Here is a 22,200-nt window from a genome sequence, read left to right on the forward strand (position 1 = left end):
AACTTAGACATTTCCCCTTTATTGTCTCAAAAGAAAAAAAATGAGCATATTCCAATCTTTCCTAAGTTAACCAAAAACATTTCCTTGGTTAACATTGTCAGTTTATCCATTTCAGCAAGCTCATATATCTTCACCAGCCAATCTCCTTGTGTTGGAATAATAGCTTCCATCCATCTCTGGGTAAATACAATTCTTGCTGCTGTAAGGCTGAATTTCCCTTAAAGGAGGCTATAGGTTGAGTATGTGGCTTGATCATTTTATGAATATGGATCACCTCTTATTTTTCTTTGTGCTTAAACAGGATGACACCGATGACGATTACATGGGCCAGACTGAACATGTGCATATGAAAGAGGTCATGCACGGAACACCCATGGTCCATCGCCAGGAGTTATTGAGCTGTGGTAACTTAGGCAGCCTGAACGAAGCCACTTGTGAAGAGCTATGTGTTGTCCTGGAAGCGATCCATGAGAATCTAAAGGAATACCGGGTGATTCGGGATGAGCTTGACCAGTAATTTCTCCATAGAGTTTCTTTTCCATAGAGAAAGACACATGTCAAATATAACTTCCACTCGTGTGCAGGAGTGGAAACTTTGGCCCTAGGGACAAATACTGGCTTTATCTTAAACAGCTGGCAGTCTCATTTCAAAAGCTTTCCGTAAATGATCAGATCAGATCCAGCCTATGGGAGGGGGCTGCAGGGGTGGAGGTGGGGAAAGAGGTGTCAGAAAGAGGAAAAAAGGTGTGGGTAGGAGGAAGGGAAAAGATCTTTTTAAAAATTAATTAATTAATTAATTAATTTTTATTAGATTTTAAAACAAAAGAAAACACATATACACAAATCATAAACATTTCCATACGCAAAAACAGAGAAGTTACTTAGCATATCCATATTTGTTTAGCATCTTTCATTCCGAGAAGTTCATCCATCAACACTTTGTACTTTCCTATCTTTTACCCTCTTAAAGATAGCTACCTGCTCCTAATATCTTACTTAGAAAATCCAACAAATCAGACATTCCACTCCTCTTTTAAGTTACCCTCTTCATTCACACCTACTCAGACCTTCTTCACTTACTTAACCTTCTTCCATCTCTATCCTCTCCCTACCAATCCTCCTCTGAATATTCTGTTCCTAACTTCTAAACAAACAGTTAACTTCTCCCCACATCCTTGTCAATCTTCCATACTTAAAATTAACTTCCTCCACCATTGATTTGTAACGCTTATTACTCTCTTACTTTAAACTTATCTTCTCTAAAATTAATGATCTTTCAAAAAGTTGGTTCGAGAGGACAATTATTTTCCCCCAAATCAAAGTCATTCTAAAAATACAATATATTTCAGCAAAGAGATAGGGAAATATGTTACTTTCACAATAGTTTCAAGTCAGAGAAAATAATTAGATCCTTATTCTCTATATCCTGTTTCAGAATTCTCTCTAAACTATTATACTAACAAAAGCTAGCCTCTAATATAAATAGATGGCATCATGGTACTGATATCATATTACTATGTCACCCCATTTCTTTTGAATATAACCTAAGACTTTACACCAGTCTTTAGATACAATCTCCCAAGAGTCTTCTTTTATCACACTGGAAAGTTTGTCCATTTGCATCATTTCGTCTAGACAGATAGACCAATCCTCAAGGTTAGGTAGCTCTTTCGATCTCCATTTCTTTGCATATAGAATCCTGGCATCAAAAACCATATACTGTACATGAAAATTTTGCCATATTTCTTATCCAAATTATCTTCAAACATTCCTGATAGCATAGCTTCCAGGGCCATTTTCATGTCAATATCCAAAATCTCATTTATTTCATTAGTAATGGTTTTCCAAATTTTTTTTGCCTTCCCACAGGTCCACCAGTAGTGGAAATAAGATCCTATAGCTTTATCACATTTCCAACAATTATTATTTGTATTTTTATATATTTTAGCTAATTTTGCCAGTATTTAATGCCATCTAAAATGCATCTTAAACCAGTTTTCTCTGAGATTTTGGGCTGCTGTAAACTTTATATTTTTTTCCATGCTTTTTCCCATTGATCTAAATTGATGGCATGTCCACAATCTTTGGCCCATTTTATCATTGTTTCCATAATTATTTCTTGTTCTGTGTCCCAGCTTAGCAGTACTTTATATAATTTTCCCATTATACCTTTTTGGTTTCATTTAATCAGCAGAAGTTTTTCTATCTCTGAACTATTATCCTTCTTCTCCCATTTTTTAAAATCATGTTGAGTTTTAGTGTAAATTTGTTGATATTCAAACCAATTCAGATTGAAACCCTGTGTATCAAATTCTTTTTGTGTTTTAATTTCTAGCTCTTTACCCTTAGGTTTTAACAAATATTCGTAAGTAATCCAATTTACTTCTCTTTCCATTTGTGTTTTATAAATTGCTTTTAATGGTGAGGCCCATTTTGGAGACCCAGTGACTATCCTATCTTTATATATCCTCCATACCTTTAACAGAGCATGCCTAATACAATGGTTTTTAATAGAATGATCCGCCTTTTCTTTGTCGTATAAAAGAAAAGCATGAAGTCCGAATTTAAGACCTTCGCATTCCAATTCTAATGATTTTTTGTATTGTAAGTTTATCCAATTCTTTATCCATAGTAGGCAATTAGCCTCGTAATATAATTTAATGTTTGGAACCATTAACCCTCCTCTTTCCCTTGTATCTTGTAAAGCCTTTAGTTTTACTCTGGGTTTTTTCCCTTCCCAAACAGATCTTTTTGCCCATTCTTAAGGATTTTTTCTGGGATTATAATTGGGAGTGTTTGGAAGAGAAAGAGGAATTTTGGTAATATATTCATTTTAATAGTGACTATCCTGCCTAAAAAGGATAAGTGTAATTTTTTCCATTTATTTAGCTCATTTTTAATTTTTTCCCCCATAATGTGACATAGTTATTTCCAAAACGTTCATTCGTTTTATTTGAAATGGTTAATCCTAAATATCTTATTTCCCCTTTAACTTCAATTCCAGTACGTTTAATTAATTCAGAAATCTGTTCTTTATTCATATTTTTAGTTAAAATCGCTGATTTTTGTAGGTTCACTCTACAGCCACCGAGGCTTCCAAAATTATTTAAAATCTCCATTAATTTTTCTACATTTTCTAATGGGTTCTCCAAATTTATAAACAGGTCATCAGCATAGGCCCTTATTTTTAATTTTCACTCCCTTTAAATCATTGTCCAAATTAATTTTCCTAATTAAAATTTCTATCACAATTATAAAAAGGAGGGAGGAAAAAGGGCATCCCTGGCATGTTCCTTTTTTAATTGGAAAAGTGGGATTTTTATCCCCATTTATTAAAATATTAGCTTTTTGATCCCTATAAAGACATTCTATTCATTTACGGAAATTATCTCCTACATTAATTGCTTCTAGGGTCATAAACATCATATTCCAATTTACGGAGTCAAAAGCTTTTTGTAGGTCTAGAAAAAATAACCCTGCTTGCTTTTCATTGTGTTTGTAATAGTATTCTAGAATATTTAAAACATATCTTATATTTTCTCTTAGTTGTCTTCCGAGGAGAAAACCTTTTTGGTCTGTGCCAATGATTTTATTTAGACACTTTTTTAGTTTGTTAGCCAAAACTGATGTGTATATTTTATAGTCAGAATTTAATAGTGATATGGGTCTATAATTAGTCGGGTCATCATCTGCTTTATTTTCTTTCAAGATTAGGGTAATATTCACTTCCTTCCATGTGTCTGGTATCTTGTTAGTAAGAGGTTCTTTAAATACTTGGTATAAAGGAAAACATAATTCTTCTTTAAATGTTTTATAGAAAGATAAGGGAAAACTGTCTGGTCTTGGGGTTTTATGAGTTTTCCCATCCTCTATTGCTCCTAAAAATTTCATCAATAGTTATATCTTTCTATAAGAAATTTCTTTTATCTTCATCTAATTTTATTATTTCCTCTTCATTACACCAATCATATAAATTTTCCACATTAAGATTCTCATTGTCATATAAATTTCTATAGTAATCAAAGAAAGCCTATTTAATATCTTCTTGTCTTGTCAATGTATTCCCCTCTCTACTGATTTTCAAGATTTGATTCTTGTTTTTCTTTTCTTTCAATTTAAGGGCTAGCCATCTCCCAACCTTATTAGCATGTTCAAAATGATCCAATTTATTTATTTTACTTTCCCCCCTATTTCCTCTATTAAAGTCGAATCCAATTGTTTTTGTAAAAGCTTGATTTTCATTTTTATTTCTGAGTTACCCAAATCCTCTTTCAATTTCTTCTCTTCTTCTTTTATTAAGGCCTGAATTTTTAAAATATTTTCTTTTTGTTTTTCCCTCTTTATATTGCTTTGCTGAATAAAATATCCTCTAAAGACGGCTTTTGCCGCATCCCAAACTATTTCCGTACTCACCTCATTGTTCATATTTTCTTTAAAATAGTTCTTTATCATTATTTTTGCCCCTTCAACAGTTTCAGGATCTAATAGCAAGCCTTCATATAATCTCCAACTGGATCTTTTATTTCTCTCTTTCAACTCTAATTTTAACATATTATGATCTGAGATTGTTCTTGGTAATACTTCTATTTCAGACAAATTTCCCATCAATGATTTTGATACCAAGATCATATCAATTCTTGCTAATGAGTTATGTCTGGGGGAAGCAAAGGTGTATTCTTTTTTCTTGTCATACAATTGCCTCCAGGAGTCTATTAAATTTAAATTTTCTGTTAATTCGAAAAAGGATTTGGGTAGCTTTCCTTGTTTTTCTTTGATTTCCTTTTTCCCTATTCTATCCAATTTCAGTTCCCATACTCCATTATAGTCTCCTATTAAAATCAAGTTCTCATATTGAAGATCCAGAATTTTAAGATATAGATTTTCATAGAATTTACTTTTATATTTTAAAGGACAATAAATACCCACTACTAAGGTTTTTTCCCCTTCTAAATTAATTTCTACTCCTACCTGATGACCTTCTTTATCATTAAAGATTTCTTTGGGATCATAATGCTTCTTAACATAAAAGATTACACCTCTTTTCCTTTTGGGAGCTACTGCAAAAAATTCTCTGCCTAGGCTTTCTCTGCTAATTAATCTTCTATCTCTGCTAATAATGTGTGATTCCTGAATACATACTAGATCAGCTTTTTGTCTAGTAATAAGATTGAATACCTTGCTTCTTTTTGTTGCTGAGTTCATACCTTTTACATTCCATGATATAATTTTCATTCTAATAACTTTCACTAACTTTTAATATAGTTGTGATTACAAATCAAATTAATATCCCACCTATACCCACAGAATTCAAAACAACAGTCTTAAATCTTTATTCTTCTCCACCAGCTGATTTAGTTTCTCCTCCAGATGGAACCTCTTCTCCACCTGTCTGGTCTGTTTTTTTCTTTCCTCTCCTCCTCCAGTCTTTTTGTTCCTTGTCTCATTAGCATCCTCTCTCTTTCTGGGGATCTTCTCCCATATTTCTCCTTATCAGGTCTTTATCAGATCTTTTAAATGACAGACAGTTTTCATACTTTACATTGTTTTAGCTCTTCCCCACTTTGCAACATGAAATATCAAAACACTGTCCAGCCTTTGAGATGTTACCTGATAGCGGAAAATGCAGTTGATGGAAGAAGCCGTCAAGATTTTTTTCTTTTTGATTTTGATCCTTACAGAATAATTGAGGAGGTCAGGTCCATCAGATTCAATATAGAGCAGGAACAAGAGATTGTTCTACGCAATATCCGTGGGGCCACCATTTCAGAAACTGTGCTTGCAACTGATGTCATGCAAGGGAAGCCTGGTGATGTTATAACTGCCCTGATGAGCCTGGATAAGGTATAGTTGTATCATCTAACAAGTTATCAAGTGGTGTCATAAGTCAGTAACACTACAGTCCAGCCTTTCTCAACCTGATACCCTCCAAATAGACTATGACACCTCTTCTCTCACACACCAACTGAGCCTGCATGGCAAGCAGCTCTTTTGGCTCAGGGATGAAAAGAGTTATAGTGCAACACATCTGGAGGATACCAGGTTGAAGGTGGCCACTCTAGTTCACTGCCGTTAGTTAATATAACTTTCATTGGTCTTCAAGTCTTGGGTTCTCCAGATGTTTTGGTCTGGTTCACACATTCCTTGACTATGAGCCATGCTACCTAATTTTTCTGGAAACAGAAGTCCTGGAGGACCAAAGGTTGAAAACCACTCATCTAGCTTTACAACCTATGGCTACTTGCTTTTCCCATTAGGCCAGTTGTGCAGCTGGTGTAGTTGTATAAGCACCAGGTTTAGAGAAGGAGATCACCATTGGTGTCAAAATAAGGGATACACTAAGATATGTGTATTCAAGAGGCAGTGTGTTGCAAGGGACCAATTATTTGGGTAGAATGGCAAGAAAGGGAATTCCCCCACTGATTAACCCAGGCATCAAATTGGCCACTGTGAGTAGCAGATTGTTGGGCTGGTGGCCACATAGCCAGTTGTGAAGGATGCAGTCCAAAAGCATCTGGAAGGTCGCAGTTTCCCACTCTTTGACTATATATACCAAAATGCACACATTTGCAGCCTAGGGACCACATAGAGGCCACATTTTTCAAACACATGTCAGCTCTTTTCAAGTTATAACAGGGCTCAGAAATCCTGCCCTGCCAATGCCAAGTTCTTGTTTCACCTTCATAACTGATTTGGCTCACTGAACACACTCCTCTGTTTTTAATACAAAAGATCATTCACGTGTATATGTGCATCTTCTGCAACCCAGAAACATCTTGATCCATGCTTCCATCACCCCAGCCTATAGCAGCACACACATGGTTCCTGGCTTCCTCCCCCAAACATTGTGCAGAGCCAGCCCTACTATAAAGCAGAGTAAGACACCCACCTATGGTAGTTGATGTGCAGATGATAGAGATAGCTCCTGGCTGTTCCTCCTGAGCCCTACCCAGCTCTGTCCTCAAGACGTTGCATTATACTAGAAGACAGACCTATGTATGTCTCCCAGCCTGATCCAAATTATACTACTACTCAGATGTGGTGGGTGACCTGTCCTTTTTACCAGTGTTGTAGTAAGATCCAATGTTATTGCAATGAAGATGGGTTGGTTGCTTTGTTGATAGTATTTATTAATCATCTTTCTGCTTTAAAAAAACATTTGACATGAGACATAATTAAAAAAACAGTTCATACAGTAATTAAAAATCCTTTGTTTGAGACAGCAAAGTGTCTTGCAGTAGCCCTAATGTTGTCTTTCCTTTTACTATCTTTCTTTACCAGTCCAGTGTAATTGAAACAGAATACCAGAAGGGAGCAGTCAAAACAGCAGCTCTGAGAGCACGGCGGCAGTCCTTGGTAATGCTATGTAGCACAGTGACTTGTATACTTCAGGTTTAATTCAAATACAGTCAGGCACTCTGAGATCTGTAGATGTGGTTACAAGACTGCTTTGCTGTTTGCTCAGCTGAATGGTCTTCTCACAAGGCCTCATCTTGTCTTGATCATCAAAGGTCAAGAAGGTGGAGTGTTGTGGATCGCTCAACACATCTCTTGAGGTGCGTAGGGCTTTATCACATGCAGCTTTTAAGCTGTCATAAAAGTTGATCTGGCAATAGCCATCTCCCTCTCAACACTGCCTTGTCTTCCAATTGTTGTTAGCTCACACCTTACCATTAACAGGAAAAACCCATCAATAGGCTCCCAATTGCTCTGGTATATCACTAGTCCACAGGTGTGGTATATTATCCTGTGGTATATTATCCTGTGACTGCATGGTCACATGGTTTCAGTGTCTTCTCCTCTCTACCCTTTCACTGTTCCATAACAGCTGGGTTTTTTTGTTATTGTATTACTTTCTATTATTGTTGTTGTTAACATTAACACAACTCTGGAATTGTGTTTTAAAAACACACCCCAACACACACACGAACAATGAAAGGCATATTGGGTAGGGTATAGGCCAGGGAGGTAGAGTTAGGGCCAGCAACAACCTGATCATGCAATGGAACAAAAGTGCAATACAGAGTGCTCCCAAAATGGTATGAATGCATTTCCTTTCAGTAACACTGCGAGAACAAGAACTGTGTGATAAAGTCTATAGTCTGACATTGAGCTTTTCTCTCTTTCCCCTATACAGCAAGAAACAGTAGAAAGGTCTCACCAACACAACGTGGTAAGGACTTGACAGTATGGAGTCAATATGGCAGAGCTGGGGAAACCTGGCCCTCTGCCTCTGGACTTTCCTAGAAAACTACATTCTTTCTCAGTGGCATTGCTTTTTGATGATTTCCATATTTCATTGTTTTCCCCCATTCCAAGAGATTACTTTCTCTAATTCTTTGTTGCTAAATGTTTTAAATTAGAATATTCTGATATTTTGGGGTCCAACATTTTTCCTGTTACCCCCACCCACCACATTCCTTGGAATGAAACTGGTTCCTTAACCTTCAGTATGGAATCCCTTAACTATATTAACCCTTTAATTATACTAGTCCACCCTAAAAGACTATTGAGACATGAGCTGCAAATGGCATTCCAATTGTGGAGTGGCTCTCCCAGGGCTGTTTGCCTAGCATCCAGCCTGATCAGTTTTACCCCCTGAGACTTTTTGACCCCAGATTTTCCTAGGGGGTTTGGTTGATTTTTAATAATAATCTTTTATACGGTTCTTGCTAATATCATCTTAGGGGTTTATCACATGGGGAAATCCCGTGCAAAATGGGGATTTTTCGTGCTTGGTAAAGTGCTTTTAATATCTCCATTTTCACAGAAATGAATATATATATATATATATATATATATATATATATATATATATATATATATTCTGGTGAACTCCACATCTAGTCCAATCTTCAAATGTAGGGAAGTTTTTGAGCAAGGTATTTTCCAGGTATTTCCCGGGTGGCCTTGCTCTTTCTCCCTCACACTGCTGCTTCTTTAATCAACCCTCGCTCTATGCCACAGCTTGGTAGAAGTGTGGCTAGGGGATTTTGGGAGTTGTAGTCCAAAATGTGTCTCTTCTAGGCACTATTGTAGACCCAATGCAGTGCAGGGCGGAGGGGTCAATAAAGGCCTGAATTCTGATAGTCTCAATTAAAGTCGGCCCACTGATTCAATTGTTAAATTGTGAGGCAACATGTACATAAATCCCATTGATTCAATGGCTGTACACTAGTTAGGATGATCAATTACATTACATTTATCAATGACTTGGAGGACAAAATTGGGGGAATACTTATCAAATTTGCAGATGACACCAAAATAGGAGGAGTAGCTAATACTCCAGAGGACAGGATCAAGATTCAAAATGACCTGAACAGACTAGAAAACTGGGCCAAAGCTAACAAAATGAAATTCAACACGGAGAAATGTAAAATACTGCACTTAGGGCGGAAAAATGAAAAGCACAGATATAAGATGGGGGACACCTGGCTGAATGAAACTATGTGTGAAAGGGATCTAGGAGTCCAAGTAGACCATAAATTGAACATGAGTCAACAGTGTGATGTGGCAGCTAAAAAGGCCAATGCGATTTTAGGCTGCATCAATAGAAGTATAGTGTCTAGATCCAGGGAAGTAATAGTGCCACTCTATTCTGCTTTGGTCAGGCCCCACCTTGAATACTGTGTCCAGTTCTGGGCACCACAATTAAAAAAGGACATTGAGAAACTGGAGCGTGTCCAAAGGAGAGCGATTAAAATGGTGAAAGGTCTGGAAACCATGCCCTATGAGGAACGACTTAGGGAGCTGGGGATGTTTAGCCTGGAGAAGAGAAGGTTAAGAGGTGATATGATAGCCCTGCTTAAATATTTGAAGGGATGTCATATTGAGGAGGGAGCAAGCTTGTTTTCTGCTGCTCCAGAGACTAGGACCCGGAGCAATGGATGCAAGCTGCAGGAAAAGAGATTCCACCTCAACATTAGGAAGAACTTCCTGACAGTAAGGGCTATTTGACAGTGGAACAAACTCCCTCAAAGTGTAGTGGAGTCTCCTTCCTTAGAGGTCTTCAAACAGAGGCTGGATGGCCATCTGTCGGGGATGCTTTGATTGTGATTTCCTGCATGGCAGGGGGTTGGACTGGATGGCCCTTGTGGTCTCTTCCAACTCTACGATTCTATGATTCTATGATTCTATGGAGGCTATTGCTTCTTCTCCCTGCTCCTTTCATTGCAGTTGCAAAGGACAAATTAGCATATTGATAGTTACGCAGAGGAGTGGGAGGACCAAACCGTTCCAGGGGTTTGGCTGAGTGAGACTCAGCGGGTGCTCAATTGATGCCAGTTCCTGATGCCAGCCTTACTCACCCCATGTAGATGTGTAAGAGGAATAGCATGCCAGTTGATAATACACTATTGGTGGCAAGCATCAGGAAGGTGTAGTGGAGAACAGGAGGAATCTTCCCTTTTCCTTACTGGTCTTAAAAGCTTGTAGGCATGGCATGGGAATCCACTCCAAAGGATCTTATTGGAGGCAAGGAGCATGCAACAGTGTGTGAAGGGGGCAATGGCAGAGATCAGATGAAGATCAGATGAAGATGCCGACAAGATGAGTGCTTGGATTGGGAAGCACCAGCTTTAGAGTCTTTCTTAGCTAAAGTCTCTCTTTTTGGGGAAAAATGCAGAAAGAGATGGAGATTGGAAATATGTTTCTATTGTTCATTGCAGGGGTGGGAATCGTGCAACCCTCCAAATGCTGTTGCAAACCTAGACAGAATTTCCAGTGATGAATGCTGAGTCCAATGACCTCTGGAAGGTCACACAATTCCAACCCCAGTTCAATAGAGAGGGCAGAGAGTGGAAATGTTACTTTTGTGGATTGTTGTTGCGTGCCTTCAAGTTGTTTCCTAATTGTAGCGGCAATTAGGCAACCCTATCACAGGGTTTTCTTGGCATCATTTTTCAGAGGCAATTTGCCATGGCCTTCCTGTGAGGCTGAGAGTGAATGGCTTGCCCGTGGTAACCCAGTGGTTTTCTATGGTTGAGCAGAGATTTGAACTCTTATCCCCATGGTGCTAGTCCGACACTCAAACACTGGCTCTCTACTTTTATGGACTACAACTCCACAAATACCCCAGGTAACCTGGTTATTTCCCATGCTGATTAGGGATCTCCTGGGAGTTGTAGTTTTAAAAAGTAACTTTTCAAAATTGTGTTCTGGGGCACAATGTGATCCAGAGATAAGAATGGTACCTTCTCTATACTTTCTTCCATAGTTTCCTATGTTCTGCGGCCACTTTCCTCAATCTAGTAGTTGTGTGGAATGACAAACCCTTCATCCCCAGCCAACATGTTCAAATAAATACAGTATAATAATAGTAACAACATTATTGTTCAATGGCTGGAAATGAAGCCAAACACACCTGAGGGGTGTCAGTTTGGAAAGGACAGTCCAGCAGTCACAGGCCCTAGATCAGATGAAGATGCCAACAAATATTTCAGGACAGACAGAAAGCAGTGGCTTCAGCTCCATTGCAGACCCAGATCCACCTCTGCAGTCTGTCTGTCTGGAAAAGATTTCCTTTCCATATACACACATTTTTGTACTCACATCTATATTTTCTTCATTGATTCTTGACTCTCTAGACAGCAGGATCTATGGACGAGAGCCAGAAACCTCAGGACAACATGGTAAGACTCGAGAGGCATATCTCATAGTATTATTATTAGCCCCTTGAAATGCTTTCGAAGCATGTTTATGAGTATCATGGAACAGCGCAGGGGATTGATTGGTTGATTAATTTTTTGTATGCCACCTTTCTCCCAGAAGGGACCCAAGGCGACACACAGATACAAAACATTAAAAAAATATATTACAATAAAAATTCAAAAGAGTTGTTACTATTTATTTATTTATTTATATCCTGCCTTTCTCCCAATATAGGGACTCAAGACAGCTAACAAAAATTTAAAACAGTACAAGTTAAAAATGATACAAGCATTAAAATGCAAATACAAAAGTTTAAATCATCTAAAAACCTCTTAAGTGTTAGAATTGTAGAATTGTAGGATCATAAGGGGTCCCAAAGTTCATCTAATCCATCCCCTTGCTGATGCTGGAAATCCAAACATCCCTGACAGATGACAATCCAACCTCTGTTCAGCAATGTCCAGTGAAGCAAGTCCGTTGTTAATTGTGACACGTATATCCCACTGTTAAATATTCCTTTCCTATTCCATATCTTTCCTCTACATTGCACATGAAGAATCAGAGAAGTGTTTATTTGTAAATACATGTTATGTTTTATCTTTTCTTTTCCTAGCCAGCAGAAACATCTCCAGAAATGACCCAACGTCATCATAGACAGAGTTTGGTAAGATGCTGGAGGCATATATTTCAGAAGATGTAACATATTTAATAGCCACACTCTAAGGGCCCATACAGACAGGCCAAAATAAATCTGCTTTGGGTCACTTTGGAGGTATACTGTTTAAATGATGTATGCATCCTAAGAGGCCGGAAACTGTGCCAAAGCCGCTCTCCAGTCCTGAGGACTGGAGCACAGCTTTGGCGCAGCTTCTGGCCTCTTAAGATGCGTGTGTCATTTAAACAGGATACCTCCAAAGTGACCCAAAGCAGATTTATTTTGGCCTGTCTGTACAGACCCAAAGTTTCCTTTCAGTAGATACTTTTCCTTTTTGTACTGGAGCCAGGGCTCAAAGGGTCAATGTGGGTGAACTCATCATTGTCACTTACAGATCTTGGAGGAACATCTAGGGGTAGCCATGTTGTCCATATAGCAAATCCAATAAATCCAAACAATGGCGGGTTACAGACCGCCAGAAAGTACGCGCGGAGCGCGTACTAGGGTTAGGAAGGGGTGGTGCTTCCACACACCCCTAACCCTAGTATGCGCTCTGTGCGTAGAAAATGGCGGCGGCTGTTCCACACGGCCGCCGCCATCACTACGTCATGACCACGCCGCCTCCAAACGCGACGGCGCATTTGTGACATATTGGGGCCACCCCAGGGCGCCTAGGGCGCCCTTTCTGCAACCCCAGAAGGAGCTCCATTTCGGAGCTCCTTCTGGGTTTGCGTCGCTGGGTGCAGCCTTCAGACGGCTGTGCCAGCGACGCAGAGAAGAGCGGCCCCTTTCTCCTCCTCCCCGCCATCGCTGGGTGTCCTTGGGGCTTGAAGCCTCAAGGACACCCCTTTCCAGGCTGGGGGGAAGCGGCCTTTTGCAGCTTCCCCGCAGCCTGGAAAGCGGCGGATCGGGGCCTCAGAGGCTGCCGGTCTGGCAGCTGAGGCCCCAATACAGCGGGGAAAGGGGTGGTTGCACGCCGCCCCAAACGGGCGGTCTGTAACCCGCCCACGATTCCTTTATGGGGCCAACCAAAATGCACAATTACATGTTGCAAGCTTTATCTTGGAAGAGTTACTTTTGACCTACAACATCTAGAATCCTCCAACCAAGATGGCCCAGTAGTCCAAAAACAGTCATTTTTCTAATTTCTGAATTAGTTGAAAGCCTGTTAAAAATTCAAAGGATTTTGTTAATCTAAAGACTCAGAACAGGTATTTTTTTTTTTTTTACTGCATGCCCCTCCCCTTCATGGGTTTGTGTTTTCTTCTTTGCTTCTCCTTCCTCCATCTCGAAAGTTAAAGACAGCACCCAGAAATGTTGGGTAAACTTGGTAAGAAGTGTCTACCACCGGTCATTTTTTTAGTTTGCTACAATACAGAGATTGAGTCAGGAATCAGAAAAAAAGTTTGTAAAGTTATTGTTTCCCATAATTTCACACACCATGAGGTTCGGTAGGTGATTCATATGTATTGCATTCTTTATTACGGTCAAAGACCAGCATCAAGGTGATTCATATGGGGAAAAGGCCAATCTCTGCTATTTCTGATGTCCTCTGATCCTTGGGATTCACCCTTCCTTCCATTCTTATACATGCACTTTTTAAAAAGAAGTTAACTTCTCTGAGTTTATTGTGCGGCCACACTGGCTTTATCAGATGTTTTCTATTTTTCTTCTTCCATGAAAGTGTTTGTGATTGTGCTTTTAGCAGTTCCTTCTTCGTGAAATCTCAGGAACTGGTAGAGCAATGGCAGCATCTTTGCTTACTCAGATTTGGATTTTCTGTTCTGTTTTTCTGTCACTTAGGGAGAAGAAGATTCAGAGAAGGCCCAAAGGCATCCAGAGAGTTTGGTAAGATACATATACTAATAGTGACATAAAGTTGGCTCCTTTTCAGTTCTTCCACCTGAGTACCAAATAGTGATTTTAAACTGTTTTAGGCTTCAATCCTAGATACTTGAGAGTAAGTCCCATTGAAATTAGTTGAGCATACTTAGGAGTGAGTAAAAATAGGACTAAATTTTCAGTCACAAGGAGAGCTACTCATACAGTTGGAATGAGGTGGTTAAACAGATTTTAGTGTGCCTCATCCTGCAAATGGAGAGGACAGCAATTTTTAATATTTACTTTGGTTCAGAAACTCAACATGGAGGAAAGAGCAGGGTGGGCTAGTCACTTTCTCCCTGGGGTACTAGTTAACAAAAGCAGCAATAATCAATAGTAACACAATTAGCAAAACATTGTAAAAATCTTCTTTTACATTTTATGTAAAAGAACAAAACCAACTGTTTGTATTAATTGAATTAATTTATTTATATTTCAAGCTGGAACTTTCCTTTGAATTTTAATAAATGTAGTGGAATGGCACTATGTTTTCTCACTCCTGTCATATTTTCTTCTTTGTTTCACTACTCTGTAGGGAGGAGGACATAGAGAGAGGAAGAAAAAGCATCGGGAGAGCAAGGTAACTTGTATTAGAGATAACATAAGACTAATGCTCTGCACCTTGGGACCACTTCCTTGCCAGAGTCTGAATTATGCTATTTAAGGGCACCTTAGGGTTGGTGCTTTTTAAAAAGCATCCTTTGATGACCACAAGTGAGCATGAGAATGGGGTGTCAAAATGTTTCCAGTGTTTGAGGAGGATTTTCCCTCCTTAGGAGCAGAGGCATGTGCCTGAGGTGTCCTACCTCAGTTGCAGTCAGCTGAAATCTGGGATTTAATTGGTGTAGAGACACAGATTTGAACTAATCCACTGTTTACTAGAGCTGTCATCATGTTCACAGTTGCTCTGCCCAGTTCATCGCTTTGTGGCCACCCATCTGGTAGGAAGACCCTGCATTTTGTTTTCTTACTCCTGTTATATTTTCTTCTTTGCTTCTCCACTTTATAGGGAGGAGGACATTCAGAGAGAAAACAAAAGCGTCGAGAGAGCAAGGTAACTTTTACTGGAGATGACATAAGACTGATGCTCTACACCTTGGGACCATTTCCTTGCTTGATTCTGAATTATGCTGTTTAATGTTCAGTTATGGACAAGGCACCTTAGGGTTGTTGTTTTAACTGAGCATGGGAATGGCTGGCAAGAAGTTGCCATGGTTTGAAGAATATTTCCCCTTCTTAGGAGAAGAGGCTTAGCCCTAAAAATGCCCACATGTGCCTTTTAGGCTTTTAAAATCCTCCCTTCTGTTAGGAAGGATCAAATTAGGGGAATTTTAATTAGCTCAAATATAGCCAAGAGGTGGCCCTAACAACACCACGTGCCAGAATTGGGTCCCAATAGTGTATACCAGAGATCGCCAGCAAGCCCCAAGAGAAAGAGACACTGATACCAACTAGGTCCAATTAAAAGACTAACGTTTATTAGCACAGGAACAGCCACACAGCAAATGGGGAACACACACACACACATTCAATGCTACAGCAGGGGATGGGTAAGTTCGGGAGATAGGTTTGAGAAAGAGAGGCACCACTAGAAGTCTTTTCTGGGAAGTCTGATGAAGCTTGGATGGACAGTGAATCACGGCCGCAGGAGCGGGGGAAGAGGGCTGCGGGAGCTAAGAGCAGAGTTCAAACTGGTGTGGACCAATGTGCAACCTGGTGACAGCGCAAGCTCAGCTCAGCTCAGAGAAGGTCCAAAAATCCCGAGTTTTTATAGGGTGAAACTTATGAGGACTTGCTAGACAAAGGTGTTGATTGCTTCAGCTTTCTGCAACCAGGGGAGGGCAGTGCTGTCATTTTTGTGAGTGAACAGCTAATGCTATAAAGGGAGCATAAAGAAGATTTGACTAAATAAAGAAGAAATTTAGGGAATGGATCTTATAGATCCATTTAAGCAGTGGAACTTGTTCCTTCTCCAAGCTGATATTTCATTCACCAATAGCACTTTTATCCAGAAGCCACAGCCAGTGTGTCAATATTAAATACATTAATTACATGTTTTAGATCCGCCGCACTCTGGGCACCACAACAAACTCCAACTCCCAAGATTCCATAGCCTTGAGCCAGACAAAGAGTTAAAGTGAGGCCAAACCGGGTTATTTCTCCAGTGTGGATGCAGCCCAAGGGCCCATTCACACTACCTTTTAACCCAGTTCAGTATTCGAAATTTTCACATGAAGTTCATATTGGGCCCGATTCTGTCACAATCCATTTCGAGGTATACACCAGGAAATGCCCCTTAGAGCGGGGTATCCAGATTCGGGGTAAAATCTATCTTTTCTGAAAAACCCCAGGTTCTGCCAAATATGAACTTGTCCCCGATCATGATCGGATCAAGTTCAGGGAGGGATTAAGCTCAGGGGGCAGGCCCAGGGCAGGGCATTCCCTCCCCTCTCCTGCCAGCTTTTGGCAAGCCGCTTCCCCCCCCCCTTTTTTTTGTTGTTGGGAGTAATGAAAGATTATGCGCATCCTCCTCTTATTCCCCCTCTCCCCCTCCTATCACTGCTTGCCTTCCTTTTTTCCTCTTCCTCTTCTCCGCTCTTCTTCATTCTCTTTCTCCCTCCTCCTCCTCTTCCTCTGCCAATGCCACCCCCGTGGCCTCTTTCTCCCTTTCCTCCTCCTCCTTGTCCTCCTGCTCTTCTTCCTTCTCTTCCTTTTCCTGTTCCTCTTCTTCCTCCTCTCCCTGCTTCCTCCACATCCGAGGAAGAGTAGAGGAGGAGGAGGAGGAGGAATGCACAGGGGGCAGGATGGGCTGGGAGAGACCCCCCAGGAGCCAAGGACCCTTGGCCCCCAAGGCAGGGAGGCAGGCAGGCAAGCGACTGCAGTGAGGGAAGGGGTGTGTGTGTGTGAGAGAGAGAGAGAGAGAGAGAGTGAGGGGGAAAAGAAGGAGGGAGGGAAGGAAGGAAGGAAAAATGGAGGGAAGGTGGGACAAGGGAGAAAAGAGGAAAGGAGGGAAAGAAAGAGAGAGGGAAGGAAAACACAGAAAGAGGAAGAGAGAAGGAGGGAGGGAGGGATAAGCAGCGAGAAGGGAGTGAATGAGGAGGGCAAAACAGAAAGAAAAGAGAGAAGGAAGGGAAGGAGGGGACCAGGGCACAGAGAGAGAGGGAGAGGAGGCATCTGTTCCAGGAGGGAACTCACAAAAGCTCCTCCATTTGGAGCACCACACAAAAGCAAGCAAACAACTCCCAGAATTCCATAACAAAGAGCCAGAAGAGTTAAAGCGGGGAGGGAAGCTCACAACCTGAAGGCACACAATACATGCACACACACAGGAGACAAAAGGGTGACAAGCTGCCAAAAAGGGGAACTGGGGTGACAGGAGGCTACAATGCCTGAGATTTCCCTTTCATTTCCTCTTGCTCCTGGAATTATTTGTTTAAAATGCGAATGCTATGATGCCAATGTTACAAATGTTTCCCTTTCAATTTGGCAAATCGATACTAATTGAATGCTTTTGCTTTTGCTACTGACAAGACACACACTGGAGATTTTTAAATCTGACGGCATCTGCGTACCTTGCCGGCCAGAATTTTTTTAAAAAGGAGGGGGGAAGCCCTCATCTGCTTAGCCAATGGCTGCAAGAAACGTCACCTTTTACGAAAGCGGAACTAATTTGATTGACAGCAGATGACTCTTCCTTTCAAACCAGTTTAAAGAGCTGCAATGGCTTCTGGGGCTAAATACCCCGATTGAGGCATTTGTAGTGGGCACTTGCTTCCAGAGGCATTCGGAGGGGCAGAAACCGAATCTTCCCAGGTCCTTCCAGTTAAAAACCGCCAGTGGGAATGAGGCCCAAGTTTCTTTGGGTGTGCCTTTGCCATCCTGAGGCTGAGAGAGTGTGACCCGCCCAAGGTCAACCAATAGGTTTTAGTGGTGACCAAGAAACAAGGCCCATCATCCCCAAGGTTGGCTCTCTAGGTCTGCCAGGCAACAAAAAGCCACCGCTTCTTTAAGCAGCTCTAAACCCCATGCAGGAAAGGCGGGGGCTCATTTGCATAGCCCTGCCTTTGGACCCCGAGGGGCGGGGGGAAGAGAGCGGTGGAGGACCATTGGAACGTTGCGCCTGGCGACCTTCCCCTTTAAGACCTGAACCTCTGCGATTTGCAAATCTGAGTGGACCAATGGGAGCGTGGGGTTTTCCACGGGAAATCCGAATTTCGCAGCACGTCTTTTGGTGCTTACAAAAAGAGCTAGCATAGAGGAGGAGGAGGAGGGAGAAGGTGAAAAAGGAGGGAGCGGGGAAAGGCCGGGCGGCCATCGGGTGCCTCCTCGCCCCAATCCATAGCCATCCTTGCCCCGCGGAGACCCTGCGACACCGACGAAGCCTCCAGCCGCCGGGACAGGGGCAGACAGAAGCAGGGAGGCAGAAGGGGAGCCCCGGGAAAGACCTGCCAGGCCCTGAAGGGAAGCAGATCGAGAGACCGGCAGAGAGGTCTTCCAGCCAGGGCCCAGCAGGAGAGAATGAGAGACAATGGAGTTTATCACACTACTTACTTCCCGCTCTGCTCCCATCGCCCCAATGTCACCAAACTGCAACAGGAGCCTCCTGGTTTGATCGCGGATGGCGCTATTAAAGGGGAACACTTCCATTTACATCATGGAAGTGTTCTCATAATTGTTTAAAAATAATCCCCTACTCTAACCCACATCCCAGTCATAAAAAACAGAACAAAATGAAATAACTTACAATTCTGGCTTAAAGTATAAGCTAAAATTAAGGTAGAAAATTAGAGCGAGAGCATCTGTGTTTACGGGGTAGACAGAGGCTATCTATATCAAGACAGTAAGACAAATAAAGGAGGAGGCTAATCTGGCAAGGCCTGCCAGAAGAGATCCATTTTAACAGCCTTTTTAAAGGCTGCTAAGGTGGTAATGTGACAGATCTTCTCTGGCAGGTCATTCCATAGCCTAGGAGTGGCGGATGAGAAGGCCCTCTGGGGTACCACAGCCAGTCTGGTCTTTTTAGGCTATAGCAAATTCTTCCCAAAGAACCTTAATGTGCAGGGAGGATTGTGTGGAAGAAAGCACTCCCACAAATAGTCTGGACCCAGGCCACGTAAGGCTTTAAAGGTGATAACTAACACCTTGTACCGTGTCCTGAAACTAATTGGCAGCAAGTGAAGGGATTTCAAGGCAGATGTTATATGGTCGGTTCTAGATGTACCTGCGACCAATCTGGCTGCCATATTTTGTACCAATTGAAGTTTCCGAACTTGGCACTAGAGTAGCCCTATGTAGAGCATGTTGCAGAAGTCCAGTCGAGAGGTTACCAGCACATGTACCACTGTGTCTAGGTCACCTGGCTCCAGGAAGGGTCGCAGCTGGCGTATCACCCAAAGCTTGAGGTTGATAGTGGAACCCAGGCCTGAAACAGATGGGCCAAAAGGTCTGCCTTGGGGCTGCATTGGAGGCATGATTTTAACAAAATGCATGCACCAAATGAAGCTGTAAGGCATGCCAAGCCCACCCCAACTCGAAAGAGCCAGGCCAAAAAGGAGTAGACAAAACCCACTAGTTTTTGGTGGCCAGCTTGGGACCATGGTGGGAGTCTGGATGTGTGTTTGCCATGTCCCGCAGCGATTGGCACGAGAAGAGCCTCTGGCTGCTCCTTTTACCCCATCTGTTTGAGTCCCCTGTCTTTTCTTTTTTAGCTTGCAAAGGCAAGACTGATCACTAGATGGTGCCAAGTTCACTGAGAGAAAAACAACAGTATATCAGTTTGACAGGGGAGGGGAATGTAGCAGTTGAAAGAGCAAACCAGGGGTTCAAAGTACAGTACATGGTTATAATTTAGATCTGTTGAAAGGGAAAGTGGAAAAAGAAAAGAAAAGAAAAGAAAGTAAAGGAAAAAAGAGTTGTTGAAGTTTGGAGTATGCCTGTATTGCCTGTATTGAAATTCAGTGACAGGAAACATGTTGATATCAGAATGCACCTGTCATGGTCAATCAGGAGATATAGGAGGAAAGCATAGATTCATTTTTCTGGTTTGCATGACTGTAGCTGGATGGTGCCCAGGAGCTCCCTGTCCTTCTAACCTCATTGCACAGATGTCCAGCAGAGGTACCCTGGGATAGATTGCTACTCTGCTGGATATTGAACAATATCCAACACATCCATTTTCTAGAGTTCAAGTTGTATATAATTTTTAAAAATGTGAACAAATAGCTAAACCCACTTCCTGTGTCCCCCACAGTCTTGGTTATGTTTCCAAAAATCTAGAGGGGAAGGTTGTTTCCCAGAAATGCACCCACACAGAGCTGAAGCGGCAACTGTATATTAAAAAAAAATATTTATTCATATCTATGCATATAAACTGGTACATAAAAAGGATGTAAATTTGCATTTTTTGTGCTACATAGCCTCTTTTTTGCTGATGTGTAAATATCCATCCTAGATTAGCCAGAGCATATGGAAAATCTCCATACCACCACCATGTACAGTTGATTGAAATGTTACAGAGATTTTTCAAGACAGTAGGATAAACTATAGTACATTCTCTACCACCATTTTTGGGTGGCGTCTATAACACCCACACCACATCCCTGCATATGCCTCTCTGTAACTGTAACCAGGGTAACTTGGATGATCCATGAAATAGTTTAATCTTATCTCAAGTCATATGTTTTGTCTACTGACTAAAAGGTTCTGTCATAGCACCCACTATGACTATGGTGGTTATAGGATGGACTCTATATAGCATTATGTTGCTATACACTTCTAAATCTCAACAAATATATGTATTATCTTCACTAATAGTAGATTTGTTCTCACCTGATAGGAACCCCATGTCCTGGCCAAAGAGGAAGATTGAAATACAAGAAATTTGCCACCTGGATTATAAGAAGCATGGTTTTCAGTGATTATGATCAGTTTTCAGTGTTTTAGCTGCAAAAGATAAGATAATATAGTATTTGCTATTTGATAGCTTGATAAATGCTGTATGGATCATTCCACAGAAATGCATTCAATAAATGTAATCAGTTACTCTGGGGAAATCCTCTCAACAGAGAATTAAAATCTCTTGTTTTCCATTCCAACTCAGCCAGAAAAAACACAGCTGTTACTATTCCCTTTTGGTTAGCTCATTATTTTGACACTGCTTTCTTTAATGCTCCATGTACTACTGAGCCAATGTAGATTCACTGCTGGCATTAGGGTGTTGCAAGATGGCTGAACTTGCCATGGCATGGCCCTAAATGTAACATGGAAAAATTGTTGGTATATTTAAAATATTAAATGAGTTCAACTCATTTATGCTATTTCATGATTAAAAGATTGCTTCATCTCACAATGCCAGACACAATAGCAATTGATTTATACTGTGCCATTTTATTTGTTCATGAGTATGTTATTTTATTGCAAAGGCTCCCTTACACTTTGAACAGTCATTCTGAGAAATTATTCCTTTGTGGCTCACGGCTCCTGAGTTTTTAAATTCCCAAGAATTATTTTGACACCAAAAATAATGCATCATGTCTCTAAAGTAAGCCTATATCTTTTTACTCATTGCACAGAATAACAGTCCTCCTTGTTCTTTAAAAAATCTCTAAAAGAAGTATTTACGAAGATGTAGTAAATATGCATCAGGTAACACTGTTTATTTAAATTCCAAATAAATAACCCCAGAACATTTTAACCTCAGTGTCTTAGACTGAACCTGCACTGTAGAATTAAGGCAGTTTGATGTCTCAATGCTATGGAATTATGCCACAATGCTATGGAATTATGGAATCTGTAGTTTTGTGAAATATTTCTCTGTCAGAGAGTGCTGATGCCACAACAAACTACAAATCCCTACATTCCACAGCATGGAGCCTTGGCAGTTATATCCATATCAAACTTTATTATTTCTGCAGTGCAGATTCAACCATAAATTAGAGACTTTTTACCACATATTTTTCTGAAAAAGGTCTTTAGCTTCTTTACTCTCAAGTTGTTGTAAAGTTCATGGAATAGCACAA

The 22,200-nt window shown here is 40.9% G+C and overlaps 2 protein-coding genes and 1 long non-coding RNA gene across 3 annotated transcripts in view; all 3 read left to right on the forward strand.

The window, feature by feature from the left end:
- Nucleotides 1–11,654, forward strand: part of CATSPER4 (cation channel sperm associated 4) — a 29,924-nt gene extending 18,270 nt beyond the window's left edge. The window contains exons 10-14 of the mRNA XM_089513228.1: nt 302–513; nt 5,679–5,841; nt 7,279–7,353; nt 8,135–8,170; nt 11,583–11,654. Of these exons, the coding sequence (XP_089369354.1) occupies nt 302–513; nt 5,679–5,841; nt 7,279–7,353; nt 8,135–8,170; nt 11,583–11,654 (558 nt within the window). The remainder of the gene's footprint in view (nt 1–301; nt 514–5,678; nt 5,842–7,278; nt 7,354–8,134; nt 8,171–11,582) is intronic.
- Nucleotides 1–22,200, forward strand: part of LOC149318586 (scavenger receptor cysteine-rich domain-containing protein DMBT1-like) — a 247,983-nt gene that overhangs the window by 165,358 nt on the left and 60,425 nt on the right. The window lies entirely within an intron of this gene.
- LOC149318589 (uncharacterized) lies at nt 12,259–21,530 on the forward strand. The gene is made up of 5 exons (XR_016280069.1): nt 12,259–12,310; nt 14,105–14,149; nt 14,718–14,762; nt 15,192–15,236; nt 21,018–21,530. It is a non-coding gene; the product is annotated as an uncharacterized LOC149318589 (long non-coding RNA).

This window comes from Sceloporus occidentalis, unplaced genomic scaffold (genome assembly GCF_023333645.1).
Source record: "Sceloporus occidentalis isolate IW3139 unplaced genomic scaffold, rSceOcc1.0.p SCAF_2, whole genome shotgun sequence".
NCBI lineage: Eukaryota > Metazoa > Chordata > Lepidosauria > Squamata > Phrynosomatidae > Sceloporus > Sceloporus occidentalis.